General features: G+C 41.8%; 2 protein-coding genes across 2 annotated transcripts; both read left to right on the top strand.

Annotated features, from left to right (window-relative positions):
• Positions 1 to 6,817: 6,817 nt before the first annotated feature.
• LOC116163131 lies at positions 6,818 to 8,084 on the top strand. Its single transcript, XM_031476980.1, has 2 exons — positions 6,818 to 7,587; positions 7,637 to 8,084. Exons 1-2 carry the CDS (start codon positions 6,818 to 6,820, stop codon positions 8,082 to 8,084), a joined length of 1,218 nt encoding a protein of 405 aa, XP_031332840.1.
• Positions 8,085 to 12,172: 4,088 nt separating this feature from the next.
• LOC116163127 lies at positions 12,173 to 12,655 on the top strand. The gene has a single exon (XM_031476976.1). It carries the CDS (start codon positions 12,173 to 12,175, stop codon positions 12,653 to 12,655), a length of 483 nt encoding a protein of 160 aa, XP_031332836.1.
• The last annotated feature ends 5,758 nt before the right edge of the window (positions 12,656 to 18,413 follow it).

Genomic DNA, 18,413 nt, shown 5'->3' with positions numbered 1-18,413 from the left:
ACCCTACTCCTTGTTAAAAGTTTAATTAACCAGGTTATAGATAGTTTGACTTGACAGATCTGAAATTGTAAAATATTAATTCGTCCTCTTCTTCTAAATGACAAGAACTTTTGGGCGCAATAAAAATAATTGATATATCTTTACGGGAACGGTTGCAAACGGCGGATCAATTACAGCTTTTGTTTACGGTAGCCGCAGCTGAAACTCAACTTTACAATTTAAATCAAATACCTTTACCTTTACCTACTTTCTGCACGACACTTTTCGTAACGAAGCGCCTCTAGATCCCGAGTGTTCATGTACAGAGTGATCGCTAAAACTGATGGAAAAATGGGTGTTTCGTTACACCTATTTAAAAAAAATTCGCACAAACGCGAATAAATTCACCTCCAGGCCTTAAATCAAAAGAAACCACCCTTAAAACAATCAAAAATCGAAAATTATCAATTACTTCTCATGAGCGCAATGAAATTTAAAATATTCAATAGCGAATGAATCCGTTGTATTTAATGCAAGCATTATGTCAAAGCTATTGGGAAAAGGTTGACTTTGGGGAAAGATTAAGTTTAACACAAATTGACAGGTCCAATTTCTTCTTTCAGAATGCGGAATAGCTCCTTTTTTATCTAAAACTGGGTTGGTACGTCATCGAAATAAAAATTCTGATATTATTCTCATATAAATTTGCACGTACCTCAATGCAGTCGGTGCTCTAAAATTTTCAGTACAATAAGCCTGGAGACGATACAAACCTTAGTACACTACAACTTGAAGAATTTTGCCAAGCAAACGTTTAACTATTTAATGCGCGACTGCGGCATAGGATAGTAGTTATAAAAGTTCAAATTTATAATGTCTGGAGATACAAAATAAGGTACTTTTGCCCGACGCGCCAAGTAGAAATAATTAAGAACCGGGTTTATCTAAGCTAAGCTACTATTATTGTTGTGGTTTTGGTGAACGTTACACAGATAAAAGCAAACGCTTTGTTCAAGGCATCTTGTCATTAAAAGCACCATATTATCAAGCTGAATGAAACAACAACGTGTATCTTCCAAGCCACATTGATATATTATAAGATGTCTACTAACATTTTACTAATTTCGTTTTAAACAAAACGTTACAAGTAGTTTAGGAAATTGAATATCAAACCACTGAAATGGAAACGAAATAATTGAGCTTCACCTTTTCCAACGTCCTAAGCCATCAATGAAAATAAACAAAAAGCTCTTCCTGCAAACTAATTCTTTTTTTACATCAGACATGTCCCACATGTCAGATTTGTCCGTGTGTAATATAAATAACAAATGACATACGGTATTGAACAGGATAACGAAAGAAATTCCCCAAAATCCTGTCGCATCAAACTCTTTGGGAGATGAAAATCCTCTCATGTTGCGTACCTAAAGGTAGCAGAGCCCAGTAGCAACAATATTTAACTATTCGATAGAGCAAAATCATACGATGCTATTCTTTGTAAGTACTGTGGCTGACAAAGGGTCAACGCAAAGCTTTTTTACAAAGGAGCTTCGTGTACTCACGGCCTTTTATGCCAGATGAAATATAAAATTCTAAGCGAGTAATTGTTTTGGGGAATGTTTGTTTGCAGAAGTATAACAATTCCGACCGACATATATGTACGTGTGATTTATGCAAGATAAGCACGTCAACACTCCCGTTTATTATCTCATGCGTAGCGGCTCATACTTTAGCATTCTCTTTTATATCTCTCGTAGAATACTAATCAGTTGGAAATTCAAACTTAGCAGCATCTTACACTTTAGCCGAATTGTGTTTGTGCATGTTAGAAATTATTCAAGGTATAAAGGTTATAAACCCAAATATAATGCGGAAGACCTTTTGCTCTTAAAAGATGGTAAAACAGTGTACCTGTACACACCTAAATAGTTTATTTGCTAAAGTTCTTTAGAAGCAAGCATAGGCTTGCTCAGTGGACAAACCGTTGGCCAGTCAGTTGTAGATAGAGTTAGACGCAATCTTCCAAGTCAACACCTGTATTCAGTTTGAAACAAAAGTACGTCACGGGTTTACCATGTAATGTGCTACTCTTATTTTTAGGTTAATCTAATTAAATGCCACAAATAACTTTTGGATTACTATTCAATAACCGTTTCTTAGACGGGGTAAATAAATGCAAACGCAGTCATTTAAAACAAACCTACACGATTTTTTAGTTGGAATGAAGTACATCTTGAAGCACAATTCAGCCATTTTTACTAGAACCTGCAAATCAACCATTTCATTCAAAAGCGAAAGTTAATTGAGATAGTGGTTATTTTTTGCTTCTCTTAATCTGCTCTGTTGGATATCACGGTTCACCCTATGTGTTGTAACTTGTAACGTCGTTATTTTCTTGCCGATTGAAATTCCTGATTTACATTCCGCTTTAATAACCTTTGACTTGTGCTCTTATTTAAATTCTTACGCCATTTAGGTATTTCGTTTGTAATCCACTAGTATAGAGATGTAAGTTGTTCCTGTAGTAAATTTATTCCAAGTGTTATAGATTTCTTATTACAATAGTCCTATGTTTCGCCGACGGAGATCATTGCTATCTCTTCTTAAGTTTTGTATTGCGTGCAGTTTTCCCTCAATGAAGTTTCTGCCAACGCATTATTCACATGCAAATTTCTTTTGGTACACCATTATACTTTTATTGACCTTTGTCTTACCTTTAAAGGCATTTATTGATTTGCCTCTACCATTTGTCTTTGGAGTGATTTCTCTTTCTTTTGAGGTCTGTGGCTGGCGCTCCATTGAATCGCTTTGACGGATCTGTATTTGCATATAAACAATACGAGGTACGTTAGATGATTACGCGGCATTTTTCATAAGACGCGTTTTTAGGGCTTTTACGTTCACTCAAACACAACCCTCAAAAGTTTTCTTTTAAGTCATTATCGCTATTTCTTTGGCATTAACTTTCACGGTTGATCTACCTGGATATTACGCATTTACGCATTACCTACGCAGTGCGTGGATGAGATCGCAGTTTAACCCGACCCGCAATTTTAGCAAGATTTACAGTGTCAAACGTATGCTATAGATGAGTTTCTACCTTACCGACAGCATCTATACCTCCATTACCTATGACCTACTTACATGGACTTTGTTTACCTACACTTCAATATTTGTTCCTGAATTGGAACTGCAAGTATAATGAAACTTTGGAAGTTAACGATCTTGTAAATTACCCCGATACATGTGATTTTACTTGCGCTACTTGCCCCGAAGAATATACTTAGCGATATCAGATGTTGTTAACGATTACTTTTGTGACTGAGAATTCATTCCTGTTAGTTTGATTACATTGTATCCTTCAGATTAGCTGTGTTATAGCGATATTACTATCGTTGCTTTGTAAATTAGTTTTTGAAGAATTTTGCTCCTGCTAGTGTACAGACATTCGAATTATTAATTCTGCTCGAGTATTAATTACGGTTTTAGTATCAGAAGTGCTTCCGTGTCAGACGTTAGAATTGCTTACGCATTATTTTATGTGCCGCGCTATTCACTACCTCTCTCATTGGTTTGTTTGTGTTGTTATCTGTCATAGATTAGGTAGAACGCGCCCTTCTGAATTCAGACGGCCATTCGACCAGAATTCAAAGGTAACTTTTTTATTTTTCGCCGACTCCTTGATTTAGCGTTTGACCAGTATGTCCAGGTTTTCGATACGATCGAATTGTAATTATTTGTTAATATTCATTTAACGATTATATCTCCTTTATTTTCTGCGATTTTAATACTTTATCTGACTACGTGTTGACCCCCCTATTTACTAAAAAAGTAAAAATTAATTTGAATTCAAATATTGTCATCGCAGATCAATATATTACAGTGTCCTATTTGTGATATTTTTGAGATCATTCATTAAGTTACCAGAATCAGGTACTGTACCCTCGATTGTGACGTCAATTATTATTGTTTATGTTCTATCCCTATCAAGTATTTTATTTTTTTAGATTATTAAGACCAGAACAAGGGTCTTTTAGTCTGCCTTGTTTTCCCATTTTGGTAAGTATTCTCTTCTCTCTTTTGAAAGTGACTGAAGACTAAATATAATTACTACATTTCCTTTTTACTTATTTTTGCTATAATAGTATCTGAGAACCATTTCAACTTGGCCTGAGTGCCAAGTTGGCCGTGTACCTATCTCAAGGTAATGTTGTCACCTTTGCCCAAAATGAATGTAACAAGGTAATTATTTATTATGTGTGCAGACCCAATATTTTCTTATTTATGAGCGTTTTTTTCTGATTTTTTAAGAGAAAGTGCTTCCCTAAAAATTAGATCAAACGCAATGAAATTAGTATACGCATCCACAGACTTACATTGTTTATTTGTGACCGAATTCTCCTAGAATTTTAGCGGAAGACACTCTTATAAGAGCAAATTTAAATCGCATGTCAAAATATAGATTTGTACATGCGCAATCATAACCTTATTTGTGAACCATTCTTTTTTAAATTTTAATGAAAGCTGCTTCTACTAAATCTAAATTTTAAGAGATAGAGCCTTTATACTAGTATCACACATTATCCAAAAAATTTATTCCGTATGCACAAAATAAACTGTCTTCAGACAAAACTTATTATTACAACAAAATCGACCTAGTTTGTTACCACCGTAATACATGGTGGTAACGCCTAATAATAAATAATAATAGGTTACGTTAGATTAGGTTACGTTAGATTAGGTTACGTTAGGTTAGGTTACGTTAGGTTCTCCCGCGATAAGCTAATCAGTTCACCCCAGATTAAACTTTGGGAGGCGCTAGGGGCTCGTAGGAGAGTGCGGTCGAGTCGGGAGGGGTCGCGTTGGACAGGGCTTGAGCGGACGAGTGTTTTGACACCCCACACGGGGGGTAGTCGCACCCCTAAGCGCGAGGGGATACACCCCTAATTTTTCGCGGAATGAATACTTTATTAGAAGATCTCACAAAAGGAGGAGGAACAGATCCGAAATCACCAAGGATCTCCCAAATGGAGATGAGATGGGACGAAGAAGCGGGATGCTCGGTCCCGGCGGGGACAAACACACCAAAAACGAAAATGATAGGGGCTGATATAGTAATGCCTGACCCCAAACGAATAAACCTGAAAGCGATGCACGACGTAGTTATCCAACTAATTACTAGGATCCGTAATAAAGTAGTGAAACTCGACGGGATGATCACGAAGAACACAGCTACTAGAACTAGAGCTAAAGAGCGCGGCCAGTCAACTCGGGACAGAAGAGGTGGCGAAATTTATCAGAGGGCTACCGGACGCCATGGAGCTGAGAAAGAAGGAGCTGCGAGAGTCCACAATCGTATGCCGAAGATGTAAGGTGGTCATATCGAAAGAGGATCAGGCCAGGGACCAAATCCGAAATGCAATAGAGAAGTGCACCGATTTTGAAGGAGTTTGGGAGACAGTGAAGGACAAGTGGCCAGAACACACCGCCAGAGGCGAGTTCCCCAACGAAAAGAACTGGCTGGAGAGCGAGATAGTCCTATATGGCAACGACAAAGATGACAAAGTAAGGGAGGAAATGGGGCGAAGACACCCAGAGTTTGCAAAACGCGTCCAGGGGGTTCAAACCTTTAAAGGAGGAATGATGACATTTAGGAAGACGGAAGCGGTTCTGGAAGAAGGGGAGGCATCGGAATCTGAGGAGAAGGATCGTTACCTGTTCCTGGCAGCGCTGGAGGGCGGAGAAGATAAGGACTGCGCCAAAGTGGTCTACGAAGTGATGGAGAGGTCCACCAAAAGACTAATGGGAGGAAACATCAATAAGGTTAAGTTTTTTGCGCCACCTCAGCGGAAAGAACTAGTAAGGAAGATAGCGGAATGCGTATGCTATAATAGGAGCATAGCGTACTGCGTAGATGGGAAGAGCCCAAAGCAGAGAGAAGCCAAAGAAGGTACCAAGGAGACCGACGCGGTGGCCATCATAGTTAACGGGGGGACAAAGACTTACGCCGATTTGCTGAAGGGGGCCAGGAATGCCTTCGCTGGGGAAGGAAGAGTGGCCCTAATGGCAACTCATAGGACCAAAGAAGGTCATTTAAAATTGATTCTAGATAAAAAGAAAGGGCAAGATATGCTCAAGAAAGAGATTGGAGGAGCTCAGTGCAGGGTACGAGGCGGAAAAGATAGGGTAGTGTACTATATTCGAGAGATAGACGAGATTAGCAACAAGGCAGAAATCAAAGAGGCGGTGTTGGGAGTCCTGGGTGCCGATACAGCAGACACCGTCGAGGTATCGGACATAAGGGTGAGCGAGAAAGGCATGAGGACAGCAACCCTGCAAATCCCAAAGGAAAAAGAGAGTTTAATGGACGGTGTAACTCGATTGTGGGTGGGTATTACACGGTGTTATGTGCACAAGAAAGTGGAACTAAATAAGTGCGGAAAGTGCTGGGGTATGCACGAAAAGAGCAGGGGATGCAATGCGCAGGACAACAAAAACAAGTGTCTAAACTGCGGCCAAGAGGGCCATTACAAGGATAAGTGTGAGAATCCGAAAAGATGTGTCATATGCGAGGAAGACGGCCACGCACCGTGGACGATGGCGTGCCCGCAGTATAAAGAAGCCATCAGGGCGGCGGAAAAGGCCAGGAGGCCAATTAAGATGGTCAACCGTCGGGTAGACTAGGTTATAATAGACAATCAGTGGTGATAAGATCGTGATATTAAGAAGCTGTGATATAACAATCTAAGATAGCGATAACGGTGCACCTGAGACTTAGTACATAATTTAAATTCAGTTCAGCGCGTAATTTTGAGTTTATACATAACCCATAATAATTATGATAAAAGTCATACAAGCCAACATTAATAATTCGAGAGCGGCTTTTGACCTGTTAATCCACACCGCGCGAGAACGTGGGGTGGACCTGCTCGTCGTGTCAGAATGCGGAAAAACCAAGCACCCCAATATGGTCAAAAGCAGGACGGGAAGGGTCGCGCTAATAGGGACTAGCGAAAGCGCCACAATAAACAAAGTGAACTCGGGAAGAAACTATGTGTGGGCGGATATTGATGGCGTAGTAGTGTGCGGATGTTACTTTCCTCCCAACGACACCATCGAAACCTTCGGAGATGACCTGGACGAATTAATTAAAGACCTGAGGGGGCGAGGAAAATCTTTTGTGGTGGCGGGCGACTTAAATGCAGCATCGACTGTGTGGGGATGCGAGAAAACTAATAAAAGGGGAAACATGGTGGAAGAGATGGCGGCGGTAATGGACTTGATGGTAGTCAACGAGGGTAATGCGCATACCTTCGAGAGGGGAGAAAGCCGCTCAATTATCGATATAACGCTAGCAAGCGGGGGCTCAACCAACTTCAATGTCCGTAACTGGAAGGTCGAAAATGAGGAAACATTGAGCGACCATAAATATATCAGTTTCAATATAGATAGCGCAAAGCCGAGGCCACCAAAAGACCAAAACAAGAAGGGCTGGAATATTAAAAAGATCAACGAGGAGAAGCTACGGGAGAGGATGGGATCGGAACATAGGCCGACTACACCATCGGAATTGGATGCCCTGCTGAGGAAGCTTGCAGACCACTCAATGCCCAGAACATCATTCGGGGCTCAGGACTAAATGCGTGCAAAAAAGAAGGCGCTACACTAGGGCCGGAAGAAGGGGGCTACATCAAAACGACCTCGAAGCGGAAGATCTAGCGGCCAGCCGCAAGCAACTGAGGAGAGCTATAGGAAATAGGAAGAAGGAGTGCTGGCGTGAGCTGTGTGATGAGCTCGAAAAGGACGTATGGGGTAAAGCCTACAAGATCGTCGTGGGGAAGATGGGCCTGAGGGAGCGAGCTATCGGCCTAGACTCGGAGGTTCAAGAACAAATACACGAACTCTTCCCCCTACGGGAACGAATAACACGGCAGCGGACGGAGGACGACCAAGACAGCTTTAGGAAAATAGAAGAGGAAGAGCTCAAGGAGGCAGTTAAAAAAAGAGGAAAGCCCCAGGACCGGACGGCCTTCCACCGGAGTTTGTCGCGATGGTGGCAAAGCAAGCCCCCGCGCTATTTATACCCGCTTTTGAGGCGGCAATGAGAGAAGGGTACTACCCGGCAACATGGAAAAGCGCCGACGTTGTTCTGGTCCCTAAGAAGGACAGGGGTAAATATAGACCGATTGCCTTGCTAAGTCATCTGGGCAAGCTCTTCGAGAGGATAATCGCGGCGCGCCTGCAGTCGATGTGGGAGGCCTCTCCAAATCAATACGGTTTCATAAAAGGAAGGGGAACGAAAGAGGCACTGACAGACCTGGTGGAGACGGCAAGAAGAGCCAAGGCCGGCACGTGGAGAACGAGGGAAGTAGTCATGGTGGCATCCTTGGACGTGAAAAATGCCTTCAACAGCCTGCCCACAGAGGTTATCATGGACGCCTTAGAAAGGACAAGCGCGCCGAAAACCCTGTGCAAATTGATATTCAGCTATTTAACGGAGCGGAGAATAAACGTCAGATTACCGTCGGGGAACTATTACGAGCTCGAAGTCAACGGAGGCGTGCCACAAGGTTCCGTTTTAGGACCACTGTTATGGAACATGGCGTACGACGAAATAGTCGGCATGCCGGTGCCGAGGGGGGTAAAGATGCTGGCCTTCGCAGACGACATAACAGTGATATCAACGAACAGGGATCTGGAGGTAGCGAAACAGCACATGGACAATACCGTAGAAGCTATCGACAGGTGGATGAGAGATAAGAAGCTTAAACTCGTTGGGGAAAAATCAAAGGCGGCAGCCATAGTAGGCAGGCGCAAACTCCCCCAGGAAGTAGTGAGGATCGGAGGAGTCGACGTCGAAGTCGAACGCTCCATACAGATTCTAGGGGTCACAATAGATAGTAGCCTGACTTTTGTCACCCACGTGAAAATAAGAGCGGAAAAGCCCAAGCTATGGCAAAAAAGTTGCAAATTTTATTTCGAAACATCGGTGGCTCCAGTGCAAGTAAGCGGAGGGCTATAAGCACCGCAATAAACAACGCCATATTATATGGAGCCGAAGTTTGGGGGTCGGCAGTACAATTGGGGAACGTGCGGGAATCCCTGGAGAGGGTGCAAAGAGTCTTGACCCTGAGAATAGCATCGACCTGTGCGTGGTGGCCGGAGTTATACCGCTAACAATTCAGGTTGAGGCAAGAGCGGAGGGGACCAGAAGGGAACACACATTGGCACGATGGCAGGAAGAGTGGAGCCGTAGGTAATCTTGGACCAGCCGTTTAATCCCCGACGTTCGGAAGTGGTATCTCAGGAAGCACGGGGAGGTACTTCCTCACACAGTTTCTGACGAGGCATGGGGAAAATGCGGAGTATTTGCATAAATTTAAGCGGCGCCAGAGCGACACCTGCGTGGACTGCGGAAGGAGAGATACACCCGGGCATGCCGTTCTGGAGTGTGAGAGGTGGCAAAGGCGAAGATGGTCTCTGAGACTGGAGCTGGCGGACCCCCTGGAGGAGGACAGCATAATCGAAGCTATGGTGAAATCGCACAGTACATGGAAAAAGATTGACGAGTTTATCACCTACGTCATAAGCACAAGAGAACGTGAAGCTTGATCAGCGGAATGATAGCCCAGTCCAACACGCGGAAGAATGCCATCGGTGATACCCGCGATGCTGGAAACTGGGGGAAGTGGTTTAGTGGGGGCAGGTCCCACACTACCTCCGCCATAGATACAGGCGGGGGTGTGCGCAGGCATTCCACCATCCCCATGTTATTTATAAAAAAAAAAAAGGTTACGTTAGGTTAGGTTACGTTAGGTTAGGTTATGTTGAGGTTAGGTTGGGAGCGCCGTTGAGTTCGGACGTGTTTCTTTCGAGCTGCCGTGTTATAAATCGGAAGTGCGAGTTAGAGTTTTAAAAAAATTTCGTAAGTGGGTGCGTAGTGTGCGCGTTAAAAAAGCCGATTATTCGGCGTCTGTGCCGACCCGATAACAAACATTAAAGTTATCGATTTTTAAGTGAAATTTAACTAGTGCAAGGGCACGTGGAGCGGATCTACCGGAAGGGATCTACTGATAAGGTAGGACTTAGTGCTGTAAGGTAGTCCCTTAAGAGACGATTCGAACCCGCACCGGGTCATCCTTATCGGTGCAGGCGTCTCGGAGTGGCGAGTCAATCAGTGTTTGAGTGATAAGCACTGATAGGGCCGCCGGGGCGGCATCGGTGGCGCGATTCGGTTGCGAAAGTGTCATTCGATTCGGAGTGATTTTCTGCGTCTTTAGACAGTAGGGTCGAGGGGTGGGTGCGTTTTGTAACGCGCCCCTTTTTACATACAATTACGCATAAATAAACAACTTAACGTAAACAACGAGTGTCCGTGGTGATAAGAATTGATAGGTCCGTAGGGACCAAACGGGTGGTCTGAGAGGCCTGTTTTTGGTGGCGTCCGATTCCCCCGGCTGCGCCGCGTCGGGGGACACCAAAACACCGCGGGGGTGCGGCACCCCTTAACGCGCTCCTGTGGCTGGTTACCCTCACACGTGGCGTGAAGGGGTAGAGTGCGCGAAGATGGAGAATCAGGGACGCTCTGAGCGCTCCGAAGACGAGAACATGCAAGAGGATGAGGTCTTCAGCCCCCCACCTCCAAGCTACTGGAACAAAAGCGGTACGAGCACGACCCCAGTGCCTCTCAAAGTCTCACCGCCCAGGAGTAGGCTAAACTTTACCAGCAACCTAAACAGATGCGACTCGCTAGGAGGCGCTGAAAAGAAAAGAAAGGCTTTTGACTACTATACGGTCAAGGCCAAGGAGTCGAGGAAAAGTGATAAAGACAACCAGGGCAAACCGAACATGGTGGTGCAAGAGCTAATCGAAAGTATCGATGAAGTCTCCAAAACTGCCAAGCTCTTGGAAGGGGAAGTAATCAACAGCACCAAGGTTGATATTAAAAACTTTATTAAAAAATTGGCAAGAAACGTCGCTCATCTAAGGATGCAATCCGCGATGGAGTGGCTGCAAGAAAATAAATGGGAAAAAGACGACGAAAAACTAATGTTAGATGCCGATGTCCAGTGCGGTACGAGCACATGTACGGCGGGTAGCCAGACGGAATTAACCTCAGGGAGAGGTACAAGTCAAGAAAGAAAGCCCTAAAAAAGCTATCCAAAAAGCGAAGACCGGCGCATGGAAGACCCTCATAGGAGAACTCGACAATAACATTTGGGGTAAGGCATATCAAATAGCCACCGGAAGGCCGAGGATGCGCCAAAATACGAGGGTAGAAGACGACCAGCTCGAGGGTATCATTGCGGACCTTTTCCCGACACATGAAATCCAAAACTGGAAAAGAACATCAACCAAACCAGTAGACGTAAGACCAATAACTCCAGAAGAAGTCATAGTCGCTGCAAGAAGAGTAAAGTATAGAAAAGCACCAGGGCCGGACGGAATCCCGCCCAAAGCTATAAAATGCCTTTAACATGGTACCCGCACAAGTTATCATAGAAGCCCTAGAACGGAAAGGGGTAACAGGAAGATACAGAAGGTTGATAAACAGCTACCTCACCGCAAGAACGGCAGAGGCGAGATTACCATCGGGAGCGACGTATACGTTCCAAATCAATGGAGGAGTGCCGCAGGGCTCAGTGTTGGGGCCCCTATTGTGGAATGTGGCTTACGACGTGGTGCTAGAGATGTAGGTCCCCAGAGGGGTGGAATTGGTAGCTTACGCCGACGACTTAACCGTGGTGGTGACTAACAGGAGCCTCGAAGTAGCGGCGGAAACGACGAGCCGGACTATAAGAGATATTAAAAAATGGATGGAGGATCATGGCCTGGAACTGGTGGGGGCCAAAACACAGGCGGTGCTTATGGCAGGAAGAAGAAGGCTTCCCCCAACCACGATTGAGGTTGATGGGACGGAGGTACCCCTAGCACGTCACATAGATATCCTCGGGATGAGGCTGGATAGAAGCCTCAACTATATAGCTCATGCCGAAAAAACCATCGAAAAATCCACCCGCACGGCAACACAAATAAGAAGCCTTTTTGGAACTGTGGTGGCCCAAGTGAGGGCAGAAGAAGGGTACTCGCGGCGGCAGTGAACAATGTAGTGCTATACGGGAGTGAAGTGTGGGGGGCAAGTGCGATAAAGACACGCAAAGTGCGCGAAGGCTTGGACAAGCTACAACGGAAAATGGCTTTAGGGATCGCGGCTGCTTACCGTACCGCGCCCACAAAAGACCTGTTTGTAGTTGCGAGCACCCCGCCGCTGAGACTGTTGGTAGAAGAAAGGGCCGTGGGGAGAACCAGAGACGAAACAATTCATATTTCGCAAGGCGAGTGGGAAACTCGAACCTCATGGACCCGTACCTTTATAAAAGATGTAAAACCATGGATCAAAAGAAACCACGGAGAAATAAACTATTGGGTGACCAAGCTCCTAATTGGGCACGGAGAAGTCGGAGTATACTTATTCAAAATCAAGAAAAGGGAAACAGAGGACTGTAGAGACTGCGGGCAGAGAGATAGAGAAGGCCACGCAGTTTTCGTGTCCGAGGTGGGAGGCGGCTCGCCGGAGACTGGCGATAGTAATAGGAGAGTTGGTAGAGGAGGCGAACCTGGTCGCGACAATGCTAGAAAGCCCGGAGAAGTTGGAGAAGATAAACAGATACATTGAAAAAGTGGTAGCAACCAGGGAGAAAGAAGCGAGGGAAAACGGTGGCAGAAGATAGATAAACAGTTGCTGAGGAAAGGTCACCTTTGGAAGAATGCACAGCGATGCCCAGAGGCGGACACTGGTATTTATGGAGTAGGGAGAAGGGGTTTAGTGGGTGAGAGCCCCGCACTATCTCCGCCGATAGATGCAAGGGCGGATTAGGGAGGTTAGGATATAAAATAAAGGCGGCAGAGGTAAATATAGTCAGAAAATCGGCAGTTCTATTAACATTTTACACATTTGACCGCCCCTCCCAACCTTAAGTCACGGAATCTCGCTGGCAGATATGACTTTTTCTACGTGACTATGTATCAGGATACTTTACATAAAAATCAGCCATGTAGCGATAAGTCATTTTTTCCCGTAACCAGCTCTTAGACTATAATAACGTAGTGCAAGAAAACACCAGCGCCGGTGATTCTCTTTTGACCAACAAACATGAATACCTTGCTGATACAAATAAAGCTGGATTCGACAAGACTTCGAAAGTGGTTTTTACCTCCCAAGTGTTGGTAGTGGCGACTACCGAATAGGTCAGCAGCCTTCCCTATATGGCAACGCATCACGTATCAACCTCGATAACAAATATCCCTAGCGAGAATGTTCGTGTTACCAAACAATGCTAACATATAGTTGACGCAAGATCAATCGGGCAGTAATCATTTGAAACTTAGGGGCTCTGTATAGTATAGCGACACAGGATTTTAAACACGATTAATATCGTGGTATACTACTTCTGATTGAAATTTTTCTGACCATTATTAAATATGCGAATAAGTTATTGCTTTTATTTAAATTGATACAAGAATTAAGTGATAAAAATCTCTTTCTTCTTAAACAAAGTTTTATCATTAGAGTTTATTTGTTACGTATTATTTTTGTATAAAATACACACATGTTAAAAGTTAATGGGTTTGGATAAGACAATAATTGATAAGAGTCGCTTTACGTTGATAAATTAATATTTAATATCATAATCAGAAATTCATTTTCAATTTTGAAGTAAAAGAGTGCTTTATTTTGGGAGTTATCAAGCACGTTTGATACCGAAAGTGATCGATAAAATACGTGTTATTATTACTATTACAGTGTGCAACAACAAGAAGGTAGTAGAAATTAAGGAAATATAATATTTTAACAGACAGATTGTGATGTACAACTTGAATACACGAATATTTGAGAGAAGTGCCTAGTTTAATGACCACGATTTTTAATTCCATTCATTTTGTAATTTGGTTAACTCTTCATATCGCGCTTCATCTGTATAAATTAGCGACAACCATTACGGGAAGAATGTTAAAGGGATTGCAACCGGAGAACAGATTTCATGCATATCTTATTCCATTCGTTTCTACAAGGCAAAATATTCAATTTTAAAACGTTATCTCAAACACTGTTCCGGTTCTTGCCTAATAAATCACACAGCAACAATTTATAACCGCAAACGCCCTATTTCGTTAGGGAACGTAATGGCACTCTTTATAAGCCTACGGGAACATCTAATATATTCATTATAAATGTCCAACTTTGCAGCTACAATTACACCATTATATAATATTTATTAGATGATATATCAATTAGCGCTTATTTCTGATTCTATCTTGGTTATAATGCAATGATCGACGTTTCTAGGGAATTAACGTTACTATAAAATTTCGTATTCGGTTTCGTACAACATTGGTTTATCTTCTGAGTTTAGCTTAGCTTAGCTGTTTATTGTAAACAGCAACGATTACTACAAACATTTACTCACGAAATTGTAGTAATATTAAATAGATTTTCGTCAAAGATAACTTCAGATTGATGCACATCGACTGTATTTGCGAGTGCCATAATTGAGACGGACTATACCTTGCAAGTTGCAAGCGCAAAATGGGGTGTCATGTAGCACCTTCTTCATGTTGGTTAGATATCGGTCTCGGAGTTACGGAGTTTCACCTGAAACTGTGAAATGATTGGGCATACCTTTGATCTTTTAATGTGTCAAGCTGACGGATCTGCCAGCCTGCCAATCATTCTATGAAACTTTGAAGTCAGTTGTTTGTTCTTAATTTCACTCGCGTTTCAGTACAGTGAAGTCGTAATACCAGTCGATGTAGGCACTTAACTCGGCGAAATATTGAACCACCAGCTAAGATCGACCAAGATGGATGCTTTTGTTTCTCATGGATTAGGTACATGCGGAATGTCTGAACTCATTAAATGCAAGTGAACCGCATCGGTCAAGATGATTTTTTTCATCGCCAATTAATTGATTTCGCTGCATCAACCATCCAACGAATTACCGAATTATTTATATAATTTGTAAAATACTTGTCTATTACGAGGTTGCTGCACTTCTGTAGTGCTTGAGTTTGATATATTCACTTCACTATTAAACACAAAGTAATCAAAGGATATTTAAAACTGGAAATCAGTAAATAACCAAAATCGGTTATAACGGCTTGAAATTATTGACAGGCCGATCGAAACTTCAAGTAATTACGAGTATGCTGGAGTTAAACATTGAAATCTAAACCGAGCTGTTTCCCAGCGAACCAACAAATGTTTGAAAAAGGCTCGAACACTTTAATTTTAGGTTGGAGGATCTCATCATTTACGACTTAAGTCCCTCACTAATACGGCCATGTAGCGGTGGCCCATGTGCATCGTATTGAAAAATATTGCTCTGTGCACTAGTCCGTAGGCCAGAAAGACCGTACACAAAACACCACAACAAAGACCTAGCTAGCTTTTACCTTTATTTATTAACACGGCACAAAACTTCTCCCCAGTACAGAGGAGAGATTCGACTCTGCTCTCAGTTAACCTGTTAATGTCTAACAGATAGGGGGTCAGACCAAATACTTTACACTCCAAACTGATTTGAATAATTAAAAGGACCTTTTAGGCAAGCATCCAATAAAAACACAGGTAAATTAGAAATGATGTCGTTGTGAATGAAACACACGGAAATTTAATGTGAGAATTACAAAAGTGCGATTTAAACTAACACACAAAAGGAAAATGGTATAAAAACACAAACAATTATTACAGAGAGACTAAAATTAACTACATTGTAATCCAAATAAAAAGGTATCCGTACACAAAAACAATTTTCAATGAAACCCACTTTACACTAACGACCGAGTAATCGCAGCATCCTCTCTTCGGACAGACAAGGACGTTCCAATAAAAAACTCAACTTCAACTGAGTGCACGTTGAAAACATACTTATGGGGGCGCCGACAAATACCTCTCCTTGCAGCACCTTCAAAATGTAGAACAAAAACTAGCCGCGAACACGGCTTCCGGCTACGCAAACGCCACTTCTTCTATCTTCAATCTCACATTGGACGAAGCTTTCAATGGAACTCGCAAGAAGTGAAATAAATTTTCAACGGAACGTAGTTGACTCTGGTTAAAAGCTGATTTAAATTTTCAAAGAAACGTAGTTCTTTCTGGGTAGATTGAGACAAAAATTGACGCTCTTCTTCTTGACATCCTATTTAAGACGAAACCCTTCTTCCGAAAATAAAAATTACAACAACCAATAATACACAGTTTACAACAAAGACTATCCCCTTAACGTACGTTAATAGACAAAAAAAACAGAAGTTAAATAATTTTACTAAACAATAGGGTCTTCCTGAAAAAAAATATTGTAACTTTTTTGTGTCTTACTGTAAAGTTTATAACCTGTAATTAAACATCTCATATACAAAACTTTTTCTCCTAATTGCAGCATGTCAATAAACAACATATAATATCGTAAAACTTTCAAATTTTGTCATGCAACCGACGACATGTCGATATTGGCCGAGCGTCGCTTACGTCACTACGCAGGTTGCCGATCGGGAGTTATATTAGTGCATGACACTGATAGGAGTTCGATTCGACTAATTATGGCAATCTGCCATAAACTGAGTTCTGACTGGTTCGTAAAGAGGCAGTTAGATAGTCTGCCAAAGGTTGAAGTGTCAATAGTCGCCGCTCTTTTCTTGACTTCTGCTATCACACCCAGGCACAAATGCAATAATTCGACGCTTTTTTCCGTCAAGACGACGTTTTCTTTCCCTGAATCGATTGTAAGCAATGCTACGGCTGAGCGCCAACGTGCGTAGTGACGTCACAGCAACGTGGCGGTCGTTCGAAACTTTTCAAACGCCGTTCATTTTAAAATCGTGTTTGCTAATCACAACGATTTCTCTTGACAAAAAAATGAGTACCACTAATTTTTTTAATGGGCTCGGAGTTCATTTTCAAGGCTTTTGAAAAAACGCGGAAAACCCAATTTCTTATCAGACATTAAGAGACCTAAATACTAGGAAAAATAAATAATTCATCTCTTTTAACTACACAGAAAAGCCGATATATCACATCCACCTGTCATTTACATTTGATAACAGACAAAAAGATAAAAAAGAATAAGATAAATAAAATAAAAATGTAAACAAAAACAACCTTGACCGCTTTCTCGTATGACATAATAATCCCCATGCTGTTACATAGACCAACGACAAATTAATAAAATTTAATTACAAATATTAATTACGTCAGAAAGGAGACCGTCCTTGTCCATCTTAATTAAGATTTTCAAAAATTTCATCCTGCGAAATAAACGCAGCAATATTTTACATTAAATTTGCAAACACTATGATATTCGTGTACATCACTGGAACATTTGGAGGATATTCATTCTACTAGCCAAAGAACTAAGAAAACATACTTTAGAACAACGTTATATCATTTCTGATGACAAATGGAAGTTAACAAAAACCAGGGGATATTTTAATGACATCGTGAACATTCAGTTAATCCATAACATGTTTAACGCGGAATATTTTGGAAACAACGATCCGAAAGGATCTAAAGAAAAACGTCTTCCCTATTGTCTCACTACAAGTGTTTGTGACTAGCCACAGGTAATGCATAAAGAAATTAGTGAGTAAGTTCGATGGTTAAATGAAAGCTAAAATTGAGGTGAGTGAAGAGCGTATCTTGAAACTTTGCTTTTCGACAGTCACAGCAGTGGCGTGCTAATTTGCGTTTTTTTAATTAAAAGTACTCATTTAATAAATGCATTACCTTCATTATGAAGAAGATGTAATAAGAACTTAGGTATGTTCGGGAGGCATATTTGTCTGTATGTGTACGTGCAAGTAAATAGATCATATGTTAGCTACCCGACTCACCAACCACACTGCTGTTTTTCCGCTCTTACTACATTAGCATCTACCCTAAGGTACTGGATCGAACTAGAAATTTCCTTCTCACCTTCTCACCTTTACGCGATCACTAGTACAATTATTTTTGCCTGAATATGCTACCTTTGTTCTGGTTACCACATAACACATTTGTGACTTAACTTTTCGTGGTAATATACTGACACGACGAAACAAGATGTGGAATACAAAAAAAATAAATAAATAAATATGTAAGTAACGCCGTCACGTAATAAAATCGTGACAAACTCGAATCAAAAAACCTCATCCGACGTTACACAATCAACGCAATCAGATGCTCATATCATCTTTGAAAGTAATTTCCTCAATTTTCACATTGGGGTTCTTGCTATAAAGGCGCCCGGAAACTCATCTTTACCCTCTAACTGTGCCTAATAAAATGGAATTTTCAACTTCTAAATGATTAAAATACAGTTTTAAAAATAACAATAAGAATTTAAGTAAATCTAAAGGAGTAACGGACGCAAAATAAATTTTTGAAAGTTAAATATTGA

Source organism: Photinus pyralis, unplaced genomic scaffold (assembly GCF_008802855.1).
Source record: "Photinus pyralis isolate 1611_PpyrPB1 unplaced genomic scaffold, Ppyr1.3 Ppyr1.4_LG2, whole genome shotgun sequence".
NCBI classification, from domain to species: Eukaryota; Metazoa; Arthropoda; class Insecta; order Coleoptera; family Lampyridae; genus Photinus; species Photinus pyralis.
The sequence above is the reverse complement of the archived record's forward strand: the minus strand, read 5'-3'. Positions and strand labels throughout refer to the sequence as shown.